This window comes from Daphnia magna, linkage group LG2 (assembly GCF_020631705.1).
Source record: "Daphnia magna isolate NIES linkage group LG2, ASM2063170v1.1, whole genome shotgun sequence".
NCBI classification, from domain to species: domain Eukaryota; kingdom Metazoa; phylum Arthropoda; class Branchiopoda; order Diplostraca; family Daphniidae; genus Daphnia; species Daphnia magna.
Window position 1 is genome coordinate 596,351 of NC_059183.1, and position 20,506 is coordinate 616,856.

Below are 20,506 nucleotides of genomic sequence, written 5' to 3' on the forward strand. Positions count from 1 at the left end.
AGATCCATTTCATTGACAAGTGAATCTATGCAAAATACTCTTCTTGATTAGGAAGATTGGTAAAATGCATTTTTGGCTTTCCCTGGGCCCAAGATATTGAGTAACCTTTTACGTCAAGTAAAGCCTAAAGGTGTGGTGCGAATGCGTGTTGACGGGGACAAGGTCGATTACGTAAATCTACGCAGCAGGCGCGGCTAAAACAACAACAAATTAATTGTTTAGGACATGTCTGCTGTCTTTAATTTGTAAGTCAATCAATAACGCGAGACAGAATCGATGAAATCAATGAATATATATGATTGGCAAAACCGGTTCACACAACCTTAAAGCAACGAGGGCATTGAGATCAACTCGCCAAATGTGTATCGCATTTTCACGATGCTGTTTTCCTTCGTGCCAAACCCTAACGTCAAACTAAACTCATTTATGCACTTGGTTTTTGGATTATGTAGCCTCGGTTAGATCGCCAAGGCCGAGAAAACCTTCGTTCAATGATGGCCGTCATAAACAAGAGCATTTAAACTATATGCTACGCGGAGTAAAAACGATTTTTTTAAAAGAGAATCTCTTATCCAGCATGTTTCTTATGTAGTTCTTCAACGACGAATCAAAACTAACTGCCACCACCCTTTGACTTAGATGGGGAGGAATGAAACGAGAGAAAGGAGACTAGATTCAGTGCACACAAATGTTTGCTTCCACTGGACGCGCTTTCATTTTCCTTTTACGAAGGTAATATACTGCCCACCTGTTTCACCTTATGTTTATACCCACATCATATAATTATTTGTTTTGATTCCCAATAGAGAGTTTGTTTTGCATTTATTTTACACATCAATAATTTAGGGCGGTTACAAATCAATTTGACAAGTTCTTCGAGTGTCAAAGATCGGTGGCAAAGACGGACTCATTTAGTAGATCTTGAAAGCCTTGCCGTCGAAGGGGATGTGGACTGGAGCAACGGGCAAGTGATCACCCTTGGGTTGGAAACCGGCCTCATCGGCGGCCCAGGTCAGAGTGAAGCGCTGGCCTTCGGGGGAGACCCAGTAAGAGTTTCCCTTGTTGGTGTGGCCAGCTCCGGATTCCTTTTCGTAAGTGTCTTTGCCGTAAGCATCTTTGCCGTAGCTGGATGGCGAAGAAATTTGCTTCTGAGCGTAGGACTCGTCACGAGTTGTACCGTCAGATCCACCGTAGCTATATAGGACGAATGATATTGAATAATTTATTTTTAAAATTTAAAAAAAAAAAACGGGATTCTTTTACCTCCATGCACCGCTGCCATCGAGATTGCGCACATCGGATTGGCTGACGATGGTGATTTCGGGAGCTTTGTACTCCGGCTTGTAGCTGGACGGAGCAGCGGCGGCCAAAGCCAAGACAGCGGCGATGATAAACTATCAGAAACAACAGCAAAATGAAAGTGAAATTTTAGATGATGATAAAGTGTTGTAAACGGGGGGGAAAATCCAGTGTGTCTCGTTTACCAGTTTCATGTTGATTCGAGTGGATGAGTTGAACAACTGATGCCCTTAGAGCCGGTGTAGGTGGGCTTATATACTCGGCGAAAGGCTCTGTCTGCCTCCAATTGGCCTAATTGTTGCACAACACAAAAGGATTGGCCATAACCGCAACGGCTTTTGTTCTCGTCTGTTCCATAGTGAACGTAAAAAAAAGCGTATTCTATACGCTTGTGCTGCTGCAGTTTCGTGTTCCATATCCAGACTGTTACATTCTTTTTTCTTTTTTACATTCAAATTTCACTATCGCCAAGGGGGATATTAAAAGCATTATACGTTACGCTTGAGCCGACCATGTTGTATTTATCACGATTGTGGCCGTCATTGACGTTCCAAAACGCTGTCAAGTTTCTTTGTCTGTTCAGACAATTGCATTGAAGTAGACGGGTGCTGTTTTTATGTATAAAAACAAGTTAGATGCAGTAGTTACGTTAAATTGGCTATTTATTGGTATCAAAAGGTCACACGATATTTTTCAATTCTTCCTCGATGCAACAACGATTTAAAGCCATTAGTGTTTCAACTGGAGGAATAGGTGGGGAGTGTTGAGAATAGGTCGGATCACGGTTGCTGTTAAGGATTATGATAAAAGTACAGCTTAAATGTTGACACCCGAAAAAATATATTATCTCTGCACTCGGTGGATGCGGGTTCACTAAATATGCCGCATCAACGACATTGTGCAAATAAAGAAGATTGAAGAAATAGCGGGGTGGTTGCTTAGTATCCAGGTCCAGTGCGCGAGTAGGGAAGAGCGGGAGCCACTGGCAGCTCGTAAACGTGAACGGGTGCAACGGGCAAGTGGTCACCCTTGGGTTGGAATCCACCTTCATCGGCGACCCAGGTCAAAGTGATCTTCTGTCCTTCAGGTGAGGTGTAATAGGAAGATCCCCTGTTGGTGTTTCCAGCGCCGGATTCGTAGTCTTTGCCGTAAGCGTCCTTGTAGCCTGGAACGGACTTTTGGGCCTGGGATTCTTCGCGAGTCGTTCCGTCAGATCCGGCATAACTATAATGGAGACACAACGTAGCAAAACATTCAATCAGGAACCAGGACCAGATTGATCTTTTTTAAATTCAAAGAGATGGTCACCTCCATTGGCTACTTCCGTCACCATTGCGGACGTCGGATTGAGCAACAATGGCAATAGCAGGAGCCTTGTATCCAGCGTAAGGAGTACCGGATGGAACGGCGGCAGCCATGGCCAAGAGGGTGGCGATCAGAAACTGTTGGTTTCACAGCAAACAGGTTTAAATTTTCGGTTAAATCCTTTTCTCTTTGTTTTCCTTATTGGCGGGCATTTGCCATAAATCAACCATCTTGTTCCCGTGAAAGTGCGGATGAAACACGGATATTCAACCCTTCGTTTAGCTCATAAAACCCGTTTGTTTTTTGGGGAAGCCCGCAGGCTACAACTGGTTTTCGAAATTTGAACATTTTCAAAAAATATCCTGTTACATGAGAAACTAGGACAACTTCCTGGCTGTGCAATTTCAACTTGGTCAATGAAGAACAACTGGAATTGCCGAGTTGAAAGGCTTGTAGTTTAAGCGTTCAGGCATATCAATATGTTCGCTATACCTGCTGCACTGCTTTTTACGAAGACAAATATAGTAGATAGGAAACTGTTTGCTTACCAATTGCATGTTGAGTGGTTGTTGATTGGTAGAACAAATGTGAACAACTGATGATTTCTGTGGTCCTCACGCACAGCTTTATATACCACACGGGGGTGGACGAAACGGAAAGGTGTAATGATTATCGCTTTGGTCTACTTCTCTTCGCTAAATGTTCCTCCTACTGTTTTACTTTTTTTTTTTCCTGGTCTTTTTGTCACCAAAAATGTGCCGGGTGGGCTCACATCCTCATGGCAGACCGCACCCACTTCTTTATAGGCTCGATGATCGTTGTGTGAAATCGTTCTCGCCTACAAGCCCCCCCCAACTTTCTTTCGAATGTGATAAAAACGTGCACGCTTTATTCGTGCTTAGACTTCCTTTTAATTGTGTTTCTTTATTGTTTTTATTTGTGTTTGCTTATACCTATGTTGTAAGCGTCAAGCCTCATCAATTCTGTGTGTGTATATACCCAAAACCTTTTGCCTTCCATAATGAATTAAAAGGTTAAACTATCAAATTGCCTTTAGTGGCTGCATACATATAGTTATGCATTTGGGATTGTTGTGTTATGGTGAAGTGGAGAAAAGAAAAGCCCGAAGAAAGCGAATAAAAAAAAAAGAAATCTTGTGAGCAGCAATTCTGGTAAATGACAATAATAAACGAAATCTAAAAAAAAATAAAGGAAAATGGGGTCTCTTGTCATCTTTATTGGCGAAAAAAAAGTAGCATTTTTGAGTTTAGAGGAAGGCAAATTTATAAAGCTTATTGTTTGCCTTCTGATGAAATCGTATAAAAATTGAGCTTCCGCAATTCAATGAATTTTACTATGCCATCAGAAGTCGATGCTGATGTGCTATATAAACATTTGGAATTCAACGTCACGTGCGACGTCACATGGTTGCGCTTGCGCGAAATAAACCAAGCATGTATCCAGTGAAACTGGCGAAAGTTTATTGACTTTACAAAACCTCGTTAAAAAAAAAAATAAATAATAATTTCCCCGGAAATAAATTGGCTAATAAAAAAAGAAAAGATTGTTGTGAGTCCGTCCGTAACAAGACACATTGAAAATGCTAAAACAAAGCGTTTTAGAAACGCAATGAGTTTGCAGAGATGCAATCACGTATACATTTGAAAGTCTAAACGAAGAAAAAAGGAAACTAAGGAAATTGGAGAAACTAATTTTCTCACATGGCGTATACAATTACAAATTCATCACGCAAGCTGATGAAGCCTTTCACGTCTCACACGAACAATTGCTTTCCAACTGCATTTTCGATTGAAGCAATTCAACAGTTAACTGACAATCAATGAACAAAGTTGAATGACCACTTCTGAAATTGCATTTTTATCCCCGATGAAATGTTTGATGTTCGCAAATGAAAAAACGGAATTTGATTGTTGCTCGTTTGAATGAATTATTGTATTTTGTCCAATATATTAATAGGGGGAATAGAGGGACAACAACTCGTCAATGAGTTCACGAACGTTGTTTCACCTTCGTGATTCAAATGCCGAGTCCACTGCGGGAGTAGGGGAGAGCTGGTGCGACGGGCAAGTGATCACCTTTAGGCAGGTAACCATTCTCGTTAGCTGTCCACGTCAAACTGATTTTCTGGCCTTCAGGTGAAATGTAGTAGGATGCTCCCTTGTTGGTGTTACCACCGCCGTTACCGTAGTCCTTTCCACCGGGCAATTGGGCCTGAGATTCCTCACGTGTGGTACCGTCAGACCCGGCATAACTTGGAACGATTGCAGAGAATAATGAATTTTTAGCTGCTAGATTGCCCGTGCATTAAACGGGCGTTTGATGTCCGTTAGAAATCGAAAGAAACGTATGTACCTCCACTGGCTACTTCCGTCACCGTTGCGGACGTCAGATTGGGCGGTGATGGTGATGGCCGAACCGGAGTAAGAAGATCCGGATGGGGCAGCAACAGCCACAGCCAAGATGGCAGCGATCACAAACTATTGGATTTGTACGAAATTGTTTGTAAAGGTGAAGATTGGAAAAAGAAAATCAGTCGGGGATTTCTCTTTACTCGGCCCAATCAAACGGATCAGTTTAAACTATGGACAACTGGAACACATTTTAAAAAATCCTTTTTGTTTACTAAAAGCCTTGCGTACGTATACTCGCAGGTTTTAGTTATGTCTTTGTGGGTGGATGATTTAAAAAAATAATAATAATTGCACAATTGTTTTACAAACGAAATGCTTACCAGTTTCATGTTGGTTCAGGTGCTGGCTTTGAGGAACAAATGATCAACTGATGATTTCTGCATCGCCCACGCACACCTTTATATACCAACGACGACAAACGGAACGTAACGAGTGTAAAAATACACAACATTGTGGCCTAGTTAACTGTTCGATAAATATTTTTCCCTCTTTTTTCTTCTTTTTCTCTTACAAATTTTCGTCACCCAACTTGGCCGGCAGGGCTATCCGTGTGTCTGTAGGCAACACTTATTGTTGGCTGCGGCCGAACAACGTGAAATCGTCCTCGCTTTAGCCCCACTTTCCTTGAATGCCTCTAAGAAAATTGGACACCTTTGTTCAATCTTGATATTTCAGTAAACTTCGATCGACCAACCAATGAATTGTTTGCCCTTTCTGAAGATTGGGATAGAATTTAAAAAATAGAAATTTTTATTGCGTTACGTTCATTTTCGTCTATTTGGCGATGTCGCGAAAGTCGAACGTGAGAGACCGAATTGGCAAAGTGGCACGGAGTCTCGAAAAATGGCTGTTAGTTGTCTCTAATGTCTGTGGCTATGTCTGACAGCAAAGGAAGGGTTTGAAACAAATTATCTTGAAATTTATTGGTCTCATAAAAAAGGTGATGTATTTTCATGTTTTTTGAGGTTTTTTTGTTCTACCTCTTTCCCTACTTTACAGGGACTTATTCGGTTCGGGGGAACGGTGAGCAAAACCGTGGGGTGCAATTTGATCCGGAGTTGGGGGAAGAGTAAGCAAATGGTCACCCATTTTCTGGTTTTTCGTGGAAATCCTCTGGGATCTTTTGTCCTTCAAATAAAACGTTGTAGGTGGATACATTGTCGTGTCGCTTGAAAGCTAAAAGTGCGTGCAGTTCGATCAGATGCAAAACTATCAATCATTGTGTCGTCACGACAAATCGTTGTTAAAACGTTACCAAAAGTGACCTCCAATGGCTGCTGCCGTCATCCCCATGAACGTAAACCAATTAAATGAAAGGTAAATTGTTAATTGGATTTCTCTTATCACTCAACGGAATGAACTCTGTAGACTTATTGGCCTTAATATCTGAAATGATGATCACGAATTCGGTAAAATGCCACCAATCATTTGATACTCTCTCCTATACGATGACTTTCAATCAGATTCTTGCATCGTTAATATGTACCTACAGTCAGACAACAGGCTTAACATGTCTGGTAGTCTGGCTATTGATACGTTGCCCATGTCAAGGTGGGTAATGTCGTTGACTTTCACTCGTGACTTTCATACTGTGATGCCGTTCTTACACAGCATTTACTATTCCATTTGATGACCCGACACGACCCCAACGCAGGTGAAACTGTTGATGATGACTAGTATTTCGAGGAAACAATTGACTACAGGTACATTCCCTTCTTATCAGAGTTTCTATCGCGCATCGAAAGTCAATGAACACGGACCGTCAGCTTCCGTAGAAAAACGAGATAGTACATCACACGCTTTCACATCAGACATTCGACTGGCGATGTAATAACCGTAAACATTTGAAAAACACACACACACACACACAAATAATCCTATTTCAGCTATAGGCTTTCTTTTACATTTAAAAACGTACTGCACGTACATAGGCTCATAGTGGAACCAAGAAACCTGTGTGTATTCAGAGGGAAATAATTTGGCAATAAACAATCGCAATAGACGAGTATATGGAAAATCTACTGCATATCCATTTTGGCTGTACAAGTAATGAATGTTCGCATTATGGATGAAGGGCTCTGCTTGTGTGCTTTCATTTCACTGCAATAGTGGTAGCTTTTTAATGTGGAATAGAATGCTGCCAATGTGAAATTCAAACAACCTCCATAACTCATGGACCATATTAGGTTGTCTGGTTCTCTTCTTAATTGCATAGAGCCAATGAAAAGCTCACACGCTGCAACTTCTAGGGAAAGTAACAGCCGTTTTTTTTTTATCTGGGGGGAGGGGGTGATCCGATTGCCATTTACGTGCAAATAACGTGTAGTTTGCCTTGTACCTGTTTTATACGTTGCTCTAACCGCATCGTGAGAAAACCAACGGTGCCATTAAACTGGTTTTCGAAAAGCAACTGGCCCGCGGAAAGATACGCCATTTTGCCATAGTTGGGAAAATGCGTTTAAATCGCAGCAATCACCGAATTTCGCAAATAGGCTCGCCATCGGCAACGTCCGTTGAAAAGAAAAATCAGGCCATTAATAAATTTTTAAAAAATGATGAACCAAGAGGCATTTGTTTAAGAGATATGAACAGATAGTATATATTTTCTTAAAATAAATACCAAGTGCACGGCCTTACAATTCAAAAGAAACACAGAAAGTGTGGCAATTTCTAACAAAAAGTAAACAGGGCCAGCATGGAGAGGATGGACATAGGATGGGGGAAGAGAAAGGCACACATCAATCAAGAGATATCGTTATTTAGTAGATCTTGAAGCCTTTGCCGTCGAAGGGGATGTGGACGGGAGCGACGGGGAGTTCGAATTCATGGACGGGAGCGACGGGCAAGTGATCGCCCTTGGGCTGGAATCCGGCATCATCGGCAACCCAGGTCAGAGTGAGACGCTGGCCTTCGGGCGAAACCCAGTAAGAGGATCCGGTGTTGGTGTTTCCTTGGACATCACCGTAAGATTCTTTGCCGTAAGAATCGTAGGTGACTCCCTTGAAGGTCTTCTGGGCGTAAGCCTCATCGCGGGTAGTTCCGTCAGATCCAGCATAGCTGTCAACGAATGATTCTTATGAGTATTTGTTTTAAAAATAATAATAATAATCATTAATTTGCATGAATTTCAATTACCTCCATGCACCGCTGCCATCGATATTGCGCACATCGGATTGGCTGACGATGGTGATTTCGGGAGCTTTGTATTCCGGCTTGTAGCTGGACGGAGCAGCGGCGGCCATGGCCAAGACAGCGGCGATGATGAACTGTTTCAAGTCAGAAAACATTGTAATGATTAAGTATAAAGAATGTGTTTCTTTTAATTCTTCGAGTTACCAATTTCATGTTGACTTGAGTTGATGAGTTGAACAACTGATGATTTGGATCCGATTCAGCCTGGCTTATATAGTCGGCAAAGGGGCGGAGGGATTGCTGTTTCAACTCTTTCTTCTGTTGACCTAATTATGCAACGCACACAAACAACTGAGCACAAGTCATTTTCGTGTGCCCAATGGCAAAGCCTGTAGCAGCCCGACGTCGCAGCTCACCGACGTACCTCGTTCATGAATAGGCGTCCCGCTGTTTGTTTTTTTTCTCTTCACGACCGACGCTCATTTCCATTCGAATTTCACTGTAGCCAAAGGGGGGAAAATTCAATGCCATTTCTTTTTTTTTAATATTTAATATCGTCTCCATCATTTGTGTCTGTTGGTGTTTCACTTTCACCTTAGATTGAAATGTCGTATCAACAAATCTAAGATGTTTGTCGATCGTTTGGTTATCCCGGACGACATCGATGCCATACATTTAGCATTGCCATTGAATGTCGGCTGAAATTAGGTTAGTGTGATCAACTTAATCCAACGATTACAAAGAAACAATCATCACAAAAGCCGCGTTTATTTCATTTGATGTCCCCGTTATATTAAAAAGTTAAATCAAAACTTTCAACGGATGAGCTTGAAGGCATCGTAGACAGCTAACTAGTTTTTACTATTCGTGTACCCGTTCAACAGTTTAATGATTCGCGAAAGTTTGCGAGTTCACATTACATGTGAATTATGGCAAACAATATGCGTGAGAGTCTATTCTAAAGTTTGCGGGCGTGTAAACTAGAAACGTGTGTGGGGAAAACAAAGACAAACAAAACAAAAGTAACCATAATTTCGTGGCTTTCCTCACAGCTATTGTTTCTTTTGATTCAAACGAGAGTGAAAATGGTCCACGACTGGGAAACCTCAACGCCTTCGAGCGTCCCCTCAGGGTAAGAACTTTTGATTGTTGGGCGTTCTATTTCATTCATTTCTCTCTATTGTCGTTGAATACAAATGTCGTCCTTCAATTGTATTGCAGAGAACAAAAAAAATCCAAAAGAAAATGAAAGAAATAAGTTTTTGTTTTTTGGTGGAACTATTCGTTTCATGATTTCATTTGATTTGTATTTTTGATACACCGTGTATAATATTTACACCGGAGGGGAAAATATATTAGACCACATTGACATATGCGACATAACTGAGAAGGTAAAAAAAAAAAAAAAACAAGATTTCAAGAGTATGACGGACTGGTTTGTTTCTTTGGAAGGCGATGGAGATAAATTCAGTTCTTAAAATCCTGGTCCGCTGCGGACGTAGGGAAGAGCGGGAGCCACTGGCAGCTCGTAAACGTGAACGGGAGCAACGGGCAAGTGGTCACCTTTGGGTTGGAATCCATTCTCATCGGCAACCCAGTTCAAAGTGATCTTTTGTCCCTCTGGAGAGATGTAGTAGGTAGATCCCTTGTTAGTGTGTCCAGCTCCGGACTCGTATTCCTTGCCGTAAGCGTCTTTGCCATAGCTCGACTGGGCAGCCAATTGCTTCTGGGCGTACGATTCATCACGGGTAGTTCCGTCAGAGCCGGCATAACTTAATTTTTAATTTAAAAAAAAAATATATACGTATATAGGAATGATTTGAAATGATTGAAAGTTAAGGAGAACAATCATCACTCACCTCCATGCGCCACTGCCATCGACGTTGCGGACATCGGATTGGGCCACGATGGCGATTTCGGGAGCCTTGTTGTAGCTGGACGGAGCGGCGGCAGCAACGGCCAAGAGAGCGGCGACGATGAACTTGAATTTGAACGACAATTGAATGAATTTCGAAGGAATAAATTTTTTTTTTCTAGCAGACTAAACGCTTACCAGATTCATGTTGACTGAAGTTGGTTAGTTGAAGAACTGATGCCGGTTGTTGGATGACACTCGGGCTTATATACCAGGGTAGTTTTCTCCTTTGTGGAACGCCGGTAAGAGAGTGGAACATATAGAAATACTTGTTTTTATTTTTTTTATTCTTCTTCTTCTTTTCCTTGTTCATTTTCCTTTTATTTTCAATTTTTTTCTTTTTTGCCCAGTTTGACCCACTTCCAAAAGCCCCAACAGCCGAGACGACGCCTCTTTGCCAGCCAGTCCCAGCGTCGTTAAACGCCCCGTGGAACCCCATCGACGCTGTTTCGTAACATCTATCCATAACGTATATGTGCAATTTTCGTTTGAGCTTATTGTTCCCCTTTTTTTTTTGGTTTTTCGCAACTATGACGACCACGCCCACTTGACTTTCAGGCTCTTCTCTGATTTTCGTTCTCCTACCTTCGTTTCGGGCTTTCACTTCACAAAGACACACACACACTAACCAGTGCGGTTTGACATGTAATATCGAGGAGGAAGTAGGGCAGGATAATCATCAAAAACCAAAGAAGGTTCTGCGCTGTCCGTTTCAAATTCTGTTCGTTCGCCCATCTCAGGGCCAGTTTACCGTACACGAAACTGTTGTATCACATTTGCTACCCGCTGGAGTCCGTGAAAAGACCAACAGACTCGGATAAGAAATCTGCGATTGGCACGAGAACCTTCCTTTACGAAATGTAGGTTTTGACCTTAGAGCCCAAACAAAAATGATGCATTTTCCTTAGCCAAACTTGATCAACCTTGAATTTGATGACGTCTGTCTAGAAAAGGCCTTCGAGAAAGCGACAAAAGAGAAACACTATATCAATAATATTTTAAAGGTTAGCCTTTAGAAATATTTTAGCAGACATGATGCTGGCTCTTTCGTTTTGCTTCGAGAAGAAAAGGAAATCGGGAGTCGTTATAGACTACTACCATAGCTATATACGCTGTATAGGCAAGTGTTGCAGTGTGTCTGGGTCAGAGGGCTCATTGTTATTAAACAAAAAAGATTTTTTATTTATTTTTTTTTATAAAAGTTTTTCGAAAGAGAAAGCTTACTATATATAGCCTATAATCTTCGAGTGGTTGCAGTACCATAACCTTGTCAGGTAAAATTGACAGAAGACTCGCAGGAGAGAAATGTTTAGTTTAGCGTTATACGCAACTTTCCAAAAATGAGATTGAATTGAAAGGCCATATGGGTATAGCGCATACGGGTAGTTAATCATTGCAACAAAAAAAATAAATAAATAAAAAAAAATCAGCAATTGATGGCATCGGCCTTGTACCTGTCACATTATCCAACACTTAATAGATTGGCTGGCTATAGATGCAACACATCTTTGGTGTGAAGAAGGTCGTCTAGACCATATCTAATCAACATCTCGTCTCCATCTACACGTATACGTCACTACATGCAATCACGCTGAGCAGATCAGTGAGCCTTAAATAATTACGCAAAACTGATTAGCGGTTTGTCTGCTTCGTGTGGTTTCTCCGTCAGAAATTCAGACTCAAACGCCGCAAGATGCAATCCGTGTGCTCATAAAATCTATGATTAGACGATTGTACGCAGGTCCTAGTCGGCGGGTAATCGTGCGCTATGCTTTTATTACTGTTAATCCAAATGAAAAGTGAAAATGACGACCTATATCCGAGTTCCAGGTATTTTAGAAGAAGCCCCCCTTTTTTTGGTTGATTCAGTCAGACAGTTCAAACTTGAAAGATGTCGTGTTAAAACGACCAAACAGAACTAGACTCTATACGCTATACACTGTTGATTAAAAGAGCATTGAAAGGGACTTTGACCCATCTTAATTCAGCTGGTTTTTCTTCGTATAGACATTTTGCGGTTGTTGATGGCTGTCCCGCGAGTCACGCCGAACGCGTTCAAACTCTATTATCCCTTCGCTGTATAATTTCAACGCCACAATCAAAGCAGCAATTTTTTTCGATCATCAAATGTTCCCTTTCTCCTTCTTTCAAAGATACGGGCACGTCAGCGTTCGTGACATCAACAGAAATTGCAGTCAGGCCTCCGCTATAAGTGACTCTGAGAAAAGGCAAGAAAAATGCGATCATCATCATCGTTTCACGACGCGTGCGTGTAAAATGTTCCTGGCTCACCATTTCCCAATCAGCCGAGAAAAGAAAAGTGAATGATATTATACTTCCTTGACCTGATTGTATTCCTATAGCGGCTATATACGCAAACTCATTTTGATACGCCTAAAAGAGGAAAAATCGTGTACACAAGCTCCTGGTTATTTCACCTGCGTATACCAGATGTCCCTGCGTGCTGCATCGTGATGACGTAACCGTTCTGAAAAAAAAATAACAATAATAATAAAAATTCGAATCTAATCGACGAATGTTAAAAACACATTTTATGATTTCTCATTTAGTTTATTTTCCCATTTTTTATTTTTGCGCAAGTGAAAATTAGAGTATGTTTTGCCTGCTGGCCAAGTTACGCCATCCCCTCTCTCCGTATCGGGAATATACAACAATGTGACTCCATCCTTAGGATTTTTAGGTTTTCTCCGGAATTTATTTGGATTTTGTTCGCTATCATTTTCCCGTATTCTTCTAGAGGGAGGGGACACGGTTTCACCATAGTTTCGACAGCTTGAATCTTATTCAGCTCTCCTCTAGGAGGTTGATTGAAATCATGCCATCGTAACGTGTTATACCTGTTTTTGTTTCACATTTGTACTAATATAGAAACGATACGACTTCTATATTTGCTAGCCAATTTTCGATTGCAACGCCCGTTGGTTTCTTATACGCTTAGCCAAATGCGTTTTCATCGGGTTATTCCAGCTCATGTCCCTCTCTGACGTCCTCGTTAGTTTCTCTGTTTCCAAAACAAATTGCTGCCTCAGATCTGCGCATAGTGAAATAGAATTTATTCGAGCGTTGCACGATGTCGTTAACCTCCCAGTCAATCATTGATCTCAGATATTTGCATATAAATGCACGTAAACATCGCCTAAATGGAGCGTGCGCTGCAGCGCGTGTCACGTAGCATTCCCTCATTTGGATTACGTCAGATCTACAAAAACAACTTTCACTGCGTTATGCATTATTTAAAAAAAACAAAAACAACAACAACATATGGATCGTTCATATGTGCTACCTGTGCACACAAAATGCTGATTCAAACAGCTGACGATCCGACAAGTCAATCCAAAGTCTTTGGCTCCAAGCTTTGAATATAAAGAAACCAGTTCGCAAAACGTGCGTGTTTAAATTGAACGAACCAAAAGAGTGGACGAATTTCATGTGATTATCCGCAGATAATTGCGGGTGGACGTTTCCTGCCATACGTTGTCCACAATGTTTTCCAATCGTCCTAAACATTTTGGACGTTAAAGGCTGGCCATATCAAGGTGACGAAAGAAACCCTGCCACGAACGTCCAACGTGATCGTCTATACAATTCGTGCTGGCTACAGTAGACTGCACATTGCCTTATTACGTGAGTAGAATGAAACACAAGGGAACGGTTTGACTTTGTCGTAACCCCTGCTGTTAAAATAGCAAGGTAACAAGTGGCAAACACAACGGCACGACAAAGACCTTAATTATTGAGGCTATGTTTGCTGCTGCGTGCCTGTGAATTCATTATTGAATCTTTTTATCCAGTTGTTGTCCTCGCAAGTTTTCTTTATTCACGGAACGTTTTTGTTTTTTTCTTTTTAATCGTTTGTTACCATAGCGATTGGAATACTTGAAGTTGGCACAAGTCCAATTCACGTTTTACCTCATTTTGTTTTTCTAGTCTTTTCTTTAAGCCAATCTTTTTCGATTTCTTTTATCGGTCAGATGGAACTAGAATCGAGTATTGCCATTGTTGATATCGAAAATCAATTTTTTTTTTTTTTATTTCTAAAAGGAGGAGTTTTAAAAGCCACCACCCTTATCGATTTGCATATTTTTCGTTTTGGTTGAAGCTGAATGACTTCGTGAAAATCACATCCTTTCCCAACACTTGGCTTGGAAGCTCATGAGTATAGATTGTAAATCTGGGAAATCTACCGCAGCGACCTAATAACTGGCCAGCAAGGAGGCCGTTCGCCTTGATACGGTGCCCGTCATCCATGTCGAGGTGTGTTCGCTTTTTTTTTTTTTTTCTGACAAATCTCAAAACGATGGAAGATAACCATCAACTGACCTTAATATTCTCCTTTCCCTTTCTACTTTTTTTCTTTGAGTAATTTTTGGAATTTCTCCATCGTTTGAATTAAAACTTTTCTCCGGCAAATTCAAGCCATTCGAATTAGAGACAATCCATTTGAATCAAAAGGATTTTTTTTTTTATGCATTGGCCACAACTATTGCGCAAAAAATCGTAAAGTGTGAGATCGCTGGTCTACTATAGATTCCTTCGCGGGGTAAAATCAATTTTCCTTTCATTTTTGTCCCTTTTTTTATTATCCCGATTCGCGCAGTAATCGAAACAGTTGGCAATTGTAGAGAACCTTTTCTCATGATGGTGTGCGCATAACAAACTGCACGTTGGTGTTGCATGTTCTTATCGCAAGTGATGCATGTAAATGCGCAATATCGTGGCGCTTGGAAACTAGTTCCAGAATATTCCTGAACTTTTTTTTTTGTTGTTGTTTCAATTCCAAGTTGTTGTTGTTTTGTTTTTTTCCCTAGCTTCTTATTGTTTTTTTTTCTTCATTCTACTTCTCTTCTTTTTATTCTGATGAGAGAAAGACATAAAAAAAAAAAAGGGAAGGGCGTGCAGGGCAATGTGTGGAAATGGAGGTACAGGATACAACAACGACAAACAACAACAACTTTCTACAAGAAAGAAAGGGGATTCACGCAGACATGCACACACGTACAGCAACAAAAAGAGAGGGAATAAAAAAAAACAAAATCGGTACTAACAGCTCTCGATTTCACTAGCAAAAGGGCGGCTACCCTCCACCGGTTTTCTTACACATAACATTTCCCCAATTCTTTCTAAACTGAGCATAAACTCAAGTGCGCACAAGCGCTTTTCGTACTTTTAATTACTCGATTTCAAGAAACCCTATTTCGCTTCATCTTTTGGGAGCCATTTTTTAAAAGACTCTCTATTTAAAAAATAAAAATTTAAAAAAATAAAAAAAGAGGAAAAGACCCGGAGCAATTCAAAGGTCGAATAAAGGGAAAGGAGGTAACGTGTCTGCTCTACTGCCACTAATGCTGCTACTGATGCTGGCGAGATCGACGTCGCCAATGCTGACAATCTGATTGGTGAACAAAGAAGCGGTTACCAGCGGCGTAGCGAACGGGATCTTGCGCGTCTTGAGCCTCGATTCTTCTTGCAAGATGGGCGACGGGATGGGCCCGATGAAAGACGTCGTCCGTGATACCGGATATCTCGTTGTGATCTTCGGACTGCATCCAATAATTTATCAAAGGGGGGGGGGGGATTAATAACATTTCAATCAAATTTTTGAAATTCAAAAAGCCCGCGCTCTCCGCTACCTCCTCAAACACAAACAAATGCGATACATCAACATTTATAAAATTTGCTTGGCTTACCGATATCCGCGACGATCAGCCACGTAATCGACGATGCGTAACACTCCCTCCGGATCTACGTAACCGTAACGTCCCGTAACGGTTCCGTCAGGTGAACGCGTTTCTACGCGGTACGATTGATGTTCACCACCTCCTTAAATGGACGATACGGAAATGCACGCAATCGATTCACACGAGAAGTTCCAAACCAAACAAGGACGTATATATTTTTTTACGACAAAGATAATCATGTGCATCAGCGGCCATAACGATCCAACTGATGTCTTATTCATACGAGCGATTTATTTGCCTTGTTGAATACGCAAATCGCAAAATGTCCACCGACGTGTACATGGTTCTTTTGTTCTGTTTATTAATGAAGGATTTATCTATTATTTATACGTTACCAGTATCGTAACCGAATGTGTAAGCGCCCGTTTGAGGGTCCATGGTGAACGTCGTGAAAAAGGCGTCGTTGGAGTGAACGGGCAAACGGCCTTCGTAGAAACTGTCGCTGTCACTGTCGCCTCCCGTCTCAATCCAGTCGAAGGGCGTGAGCTGTCCTGCACGAGCGCCGTCCCACACCATCTAGCGGACGATCAACGTAGCTGACGTGAATAACGCGGGAAAAATGGGAACCCGTGCGAAAGATTTGAACACACACACAACACGAAGCCCTTAAGCTCATTCGAAAGTTTGAAAGAAAATTGAATTATCCGTCTTCCCGCGTGCACTTTCGTTGTTTCATTAACATTCTTCTCCTTTATTTTCTACCTGATTTAGGATCTTGTTAATTGAAGAACCGTCGCAATGTACGTTAAGTAACTCCCGCCTTTTTTTTTTGCATCGGCCAATTTTCTGCCCCCATTTTTGATCTGCCAAACACGGCCGGACAGGTGAAACTTTCCCAATTCCCCTGTTTATTTATTTATTTATTTATTCTTTATTTTTTTCATTTTCACAGGTTTTGGTTTTCGTTCCGAGCGGCCCGACCTATCCGTGATAATATGCAAATGTAACGATGTTGATGCTAAGATAGGCATCTTTAAAAAAAAATTAGTTTTCACCAGGACTTTAGGGTCAAGTCAAAGAGAAAAAGAAAAAAGGGCACGGCGTCGGCTGGAACAAGTCCCGAATGTCAGACGAAAATAGAACCGTGCGGGATATAGACGACCGAAGGCGGAACAAAGTCAACCAATTTCAGGTGTGATGAAAGGTGAGAGAAAAAAAAACAAAAAAGGGCAGAATGGATTCAGTATGTCGGGCTTTTAGAAGGGGAGGTGAAAGTGACCCGCCATAATTAAATATAAGAGAGTGGGAGAGAGGGAGACTTTGTTTAGTTTAGGCTATAATAATTTAGTGACATGACACGAAATTGCCGTGTGTCATTTAATTGAATGGCGGTGCAAAGTCCGCTATACATTTTTTGTTTTTAAGTTTTCCTGTAGCGAATAACCAACAGCTGTAACTCAAACTTTTTTTTTTAAATGCATTTCACCTGAAATTGCGGACGCGCGTACGATCGTCGTGACGTCGTGTCATTCAAAAATCTCGTCGTAAATCAAAACGAAAGCGCGCACCTTTCTTCTTCAACTATTTAGGTGGGAAAGGTTGTCCAGTTTTTGCTGAAACCCAACCCTAACCAAAGAAATGAACGAATAATGGCGAGCTAACGGTGAAAGTCCCCCAAGTGAAAGAAGAAAAAAAAAAAAAAATTGTCACCGTGTTTGGATGTAGCCGTTCATCAATTGTCTCTTGTCCCGAACCTTCTTCTTCAAAGCTTTTTCGTTGAGTATGTGCAATATTTTGTTTTGTTTTGGGGGAATAGACTGTCGCATGAATAAATCTCGATCAGTAAGCAGACCTTAATATTATTGTCTCTATTTTATTTATATATTTTTTTTTTCTTGTCGCATGCAAAAAAGGTAAACATCGGATGGGTTTTGGCGATAGTCGTTTGTCTGCGTTCGCATTCCGTGAAAAGAGTTGAGATCAAAGCGAAGGCGAACCTATGAAAATAGCCACCAAAATAACCGATGATGCTCATCGGTGATGTCTCTGCGTGAACATGTTTAGACTTCATAAGCAGCTATAGCTCAAGAAATCAAAAGGAAAAGACTGGAATACAAAGATCGGCCTTTCCTTTTTGCCTATTGGCGGAGCGGGTATACGGCGCGAGAGCGCAAATTTTTCAATGTGATCAATTTGAAACTGTTGCAAAGCGCGACTCGACTCGACTGACTGTCGCCTCGCTAAATCAACTTCTCCGTCCGTCTATTTTTTTTTCTTTTTCTTTGCGCCCCTCTCACCGTAAATGGCCATAAGGATATGACCATTGCGCAGCCAACGACAATAGAAAAAAGGAGAGAATCATCAGCCACCATAGACAAGGACGTTTCTCTCTCTTGTTGAGTCTACAAGTTCCAATATCCAAATTATTATTATTTATTTTATTTTTTTTGCGGGATGGAAATGTCGTAATAATGAATGGGCCATACGGAAGATATCGCGTATGGACGCACGTGCGCTCATCGGACACGTCGTCGCATTATTTGACGACGTGCTTTGCCTGTATTTTACAATGCCAGTTGTTTTATTTGTGTGCGCCAATCGCTTGCCAAATTCAAATAATGATGGCGCGCTTTTTTTTTGCTTTTCCAACAAGAGTTTGACGAGGCGATAAATATGAGATCACGGATCTGCCTTTTTGCTTTGCAATATTTTTTTTTAATTTCTTCTTTTCACAGCCTTTTTGGCATCTACGCCATCATTGCACGCAGCTGAACCGCATCGGAATTTTAAATAGAAAAAAGAAAAAAAAAAAACCTTCAAAAAGCTGGTCATTTTCGATGTTGTGGGCCAAATAGACGCGCACGCGCAACAGTTGAGAATGAAAATGAAAAGAAAAATTATCCATTGCGATAATCTGGGGGAAGGGGTTTAGGAAGGTTGTTGTTGTTGTTGTATCGTTTGTTTCTTTTTTGGTTATCCAAGAACGAAGACATTCTTTTCCAATTACTCAGAGAAGCAAAGAAGCAAGTGACGACTCGCCAGAGAGCATTGCACACAACACACGCGCGCGGCCCGAACGAAAGAAAAGGATCGACCTTGGTTGCTGTATATACGCCGCACTCGAGTTGTGTGTGTATATGGATGGTGATGGGCCAGCTAATGTGTCTACTATCGAACATCTTTTTTTTTTTGTGGGGGCCAGGGATAAACAGAAGAAAATAAACGGCCGGCCCAAAAAACAAAACAAAAAGAAAATCTTCCAACTGGCGAATTCAATTATACCATGCAAACTCAATCAAATAAAAATCATTCATTCTTCATGCTTCTACGTGTTTTTTGTGGTTGTCGATCGTGGTATTCTATTATTAGCTATGACGTCACTCTAAATATTCAGGCCTATAATATACATCTGCATACACACACAAACACACGTTGGGTATACGCAGCCACAACACGTTGGGGAGTCTCGACAAAAGAAAAGGAAAAATCAAAACAGGAGGGTGACGTCAGTTCGGGATTTTTTTGGTTTTGTTTTTTGTTTTTTTTTCATTTTTTTTTTAATTTCTTGGCACTTACGGCAAGTAGCGTGACAAAAATGCTGCTGGTGACGTGATGATTCTTCATTATCCAGGCCGTCTGTGTTGTAATGACGATGACAAAGTCGACCGGCTGATTTTTGGTTATTTACAAAAAAAAAGAAGAGATGCGTTGCGTCAACGATTCACGCGGGCACACGAACGGGAGAGAGCTGGACCGGCTGTCGGCACAGCGAGGAAAGATGACGGCGAAGAGAGAAGAAGAGAAAACGAATGTGTGTGTGTGTGTTTGTCGGGAATGATGGAGAATCACGTTGACGATGACCAATTAGCGTCGTCACTCAAATTGACCGGCATGGCGGGTCCCGTTTTCAAACGCTGTTAGACGACCGATGACGTAATATGGATCACCAATAAAGGAACACGTGGGGGCCACTGTGCGTCTTGTTCGCCGTGGACGATGACGAATGATTCACCAAGCGGACGGGTCCCCCCCTCCCCCAAAAAAAACAGGCGGCAGCGAAGCAACAAACGCAAATGCCGTGGCTCACTCGACTCCCGCGCCTATTTAAATACTATGGGCTACTATACAGCGCACACCTGAAAAGCTGCGGCTGTCTGCGGCTGGTTCCGCGTGCTACTACCACTACTCTATACATATCCTCTCTCTCTCTCTCTCTCTTTCTTCGTCTGTGTGTGTGTGTGTGTGTGTGTTTTTTTTTATCCTGCCCTTTTTCATTCGCGTGTGTTGTGGGGAGGTCGTCGTTTCTTTTGGTTCTGTCGTGCTCACGCTGCTCTTCCTCCTCCCCAACAGAAACCCAACCCGATCCAGCGACTTCAACAGAACCTCCCACTCTCTCTCTTCTTCTTCTTTTTATGCGTCTCTTTCTCTTTTTTTTTTTTCGGCCGTCATCGCCGAGACGCATCTTTTTCCGACATCGAAACAAAAGTAGGGCCTCTTCCTCTGTCCTCATTTCGCATTCAGATATTGCATTTATTTTTATTTGTTCTTACTATGCAGAGATTTGTCGTATACTAATATTCGTTAAAGTGGAGCTGATTTTGCAGACTTTCGTAAACCCGTCGTGATGTATTGTATTGCTCACTGGTGGCGTATGCAAATTTCTTTTGATTCCTCGAAGGAATACAGTGATTAAGGAAAGAGTCTGGCAACTTCTGAAAAAGGCC

General features: G+C 41.5%; 5 protein-coding genes and 1 long non-coding RNA gene across 8 annotated transcripts; 1 reads left to right on the plus strand and 5 right to left on the minus strand.

Moving 5' to 3' along the window:
• Nucleotides 1-805: 805 nt before the first annotated feature.
• Nucleotides 806-5,510, minus strand: LOC116915504 (pupal cuticle protein 20). Of its 3 annotated transcripts, none has more exons than XM_032920662.2 (3): nt 5,357-5,378; nt 1,264-1,394; nt 806-1,194 (listed from the first exon to the last, which is right to left on the minus strand). In XM_032920662.2, the coding sequence occupies exons 1-3, from the start codon at nt 5,363-5,365 to the stop codon at nt 912-914; spliced, it is 423 nt and encodes a 140-aa protein (XP_032776553.2). In that variant the 5' UTR covers nt 5,366-5,378; the 3' UTR covers nt 806-911. The 3 variants fall into 3 exon arrangements, with proteins under 3 accessions (XP_032776553.2, XP_032776552.2, XP_032776554.1); XM_032920661.2 differs by lacking the exon at nt 5,357-5,378 and adding an exon at nt 1,485-1,639; XM_032920663.2 differs by lacking the exons at nt 806-1,194; nt 1,264-1,394 and adding exons at nt 4,540-4,876; nt 4,978-5,102 and having other exon boundaries at nt 5,357-5,510.
• LOC116915503 (pupal cuticle protein Edg-78E) lies at nt 1,944-3,311 on the minus strand. The gene is made up of 3 exons (XM_032920660.2): nt 3,153-3,311; nt 2,608-2,741; nt 1,944-2,523 (listed from the first exon to the last, which is right to left on the minus strand). The coding sequence occupies exons 1-3, from the start codon at nt 3,159-3,161 to the stop codon at nt 2,238-2,240; spliced, it is 429 nt and encodes a 142-aa protein (XP_032776551.1). The 5' UTR covers nt 3,162-3,311; the 3' UTR covers nt 1,944-2,237.
• A 2,100-nt stretch (nt 5,511-7,610) lies between the features above and the next one.
• On the minus strand, nt 7,611-8,531 carry LOC116915500 (cuticle protein CP14.6). Its single transcript, XM_032920657.2, has 3 exons — nt 8,373-8,531; nt 8,172-8,302; nt 7,611-8,093 (listed from the first exon to the last, which is right to left on the minus strand). Exons 1-3 carry the CDS (start codon nt 8,379-8,381, stop codon nt 7,796-7,798), a joined length of 438 nt encoding a protein of 145 aa, XP_032776548.1. The 5' UTR covers nt 8,382-8,531; the 3' UTR covers nt 7,611-7,795.
• A 922-nt stretch (nt 8,532-9,453) lies between these two features.
• LOC116917167 (cuticle protein CP14.6) lies at nt 9,454-10,381 on the minus strand. The gene is made up of 3 exons (XM_032922537.2): nt 10,222-10,381; nt 10,028-10,149; nt 9,454-9,940 (listed from the first exon to the last, which is right to left on the minus strand). The coding sequence occupies exons 1-3, from the start codon at nt 10,228-10,230 to the stop codon at nt 9,643-9,645; spliced, it is 429 nt and encodes a 142-aa protein (XP_032778428.1). The 5' UTR covers nt 10,231-10,381; the 3' UTR covers nt 9,454-9,642.
• Nucleotides 10,382-13,087: 2,706 nt separating this feature from the next.
• On the plus strand, nt 13,088-17,639 carry LOC116915566. Its single transcript, XR_006643087.1, has 3 exons — nt 13,088-13,728; nt 14,146-16,666; nt 16,735-17,639. It is a non-coding gene; the product is annotated as an uncharacterized LOC116915566 (long non-coding RNA).
• Nucleotides 14,937-19,965, minus strand: LOC116933504. Its single transcript, XM_045169015.1, has 4 exons — nt 19,359-19,965; nt 16,178-16,358; nt 15,792-15,924; nt 14,937-15,644 (listed from the first exon to the last, which is right to left on the minus strand). The coding sequence occupies exons 1-4, from the start codon at nt 19,404-19,406 to the stop codon at nt 15,395-15,397; spliced, it is 612 nt and encodes a 203-aa protein (XP_045024950.1). The 5' UTR covers nt 19,407-19,965; the 3' UTR covers nt 14,937-15,394.
• Nucleotides 19,966-20,506: the final 541 nt, after the last annotated feature.

Excerpts from the sequence above, each read along its gene's own strand:
- LOC116915504 (XM_032920662.2), bottom strand. Across the intron at positions 1,195-1,263 it reads GATGGCAGCGGTGCATGGAG|CTACGGTGGATCTGACGGTA; the intron begins GTAAAAGAATCC and ends CGTCCTATATAG.
- LOC116915500 (XM_032920657.2), bottom strand. Across the intron at positions 8,094-8,171 it reads GATGGCAGCGGTGCATGGAG|CTATGCTGGATCTGACGGAA; the intron begins GTAATTGAAATT and ends ATTCGTTGACAG.
- LOC116917167 (XM_032922537.2), bottom strand. Across the intron at positions 9,941-10,027 it reads GATGGCAGTGGCGCATGGAG|TTATGCCGGCTCTGACGGAA; the intron begins GTGAGTGATGAT and ends TTAAAAATTAAG.
- LOC116915503 (XM_032920660.2), bottom strand. Across the intron at positions 2,524-2,607 it reads GACGGAAGTAGCCAATGGAG|TTATGCCGGATCTGACGGAA; the intron begins GTGACCATCTCT and ends TCTCCATTATAG.
- LOC116933504 (XM_045169015.1), bottom strand. The coding sequence starts at position 19,406 with ATGAAGAATCATCACGTCACCAGCAGCATTTTTGTCACGCTACTTGCC. Across the intron at positions 15,925-16,177 it reads CACATTCGGTTACGATACTG|GAGGTGGTGAACATCAATCG; the intron begins GTAACGTATAAA and ends CGTCCATTTAAG. Across the intron at positions 15,645-15,791 it reads GCTGATCGTCGCGGATATCG|TCCGAAGATCACAACGAGAT; the intron begins GTAAGCCAAGCA and ends TATTGGATGCAG.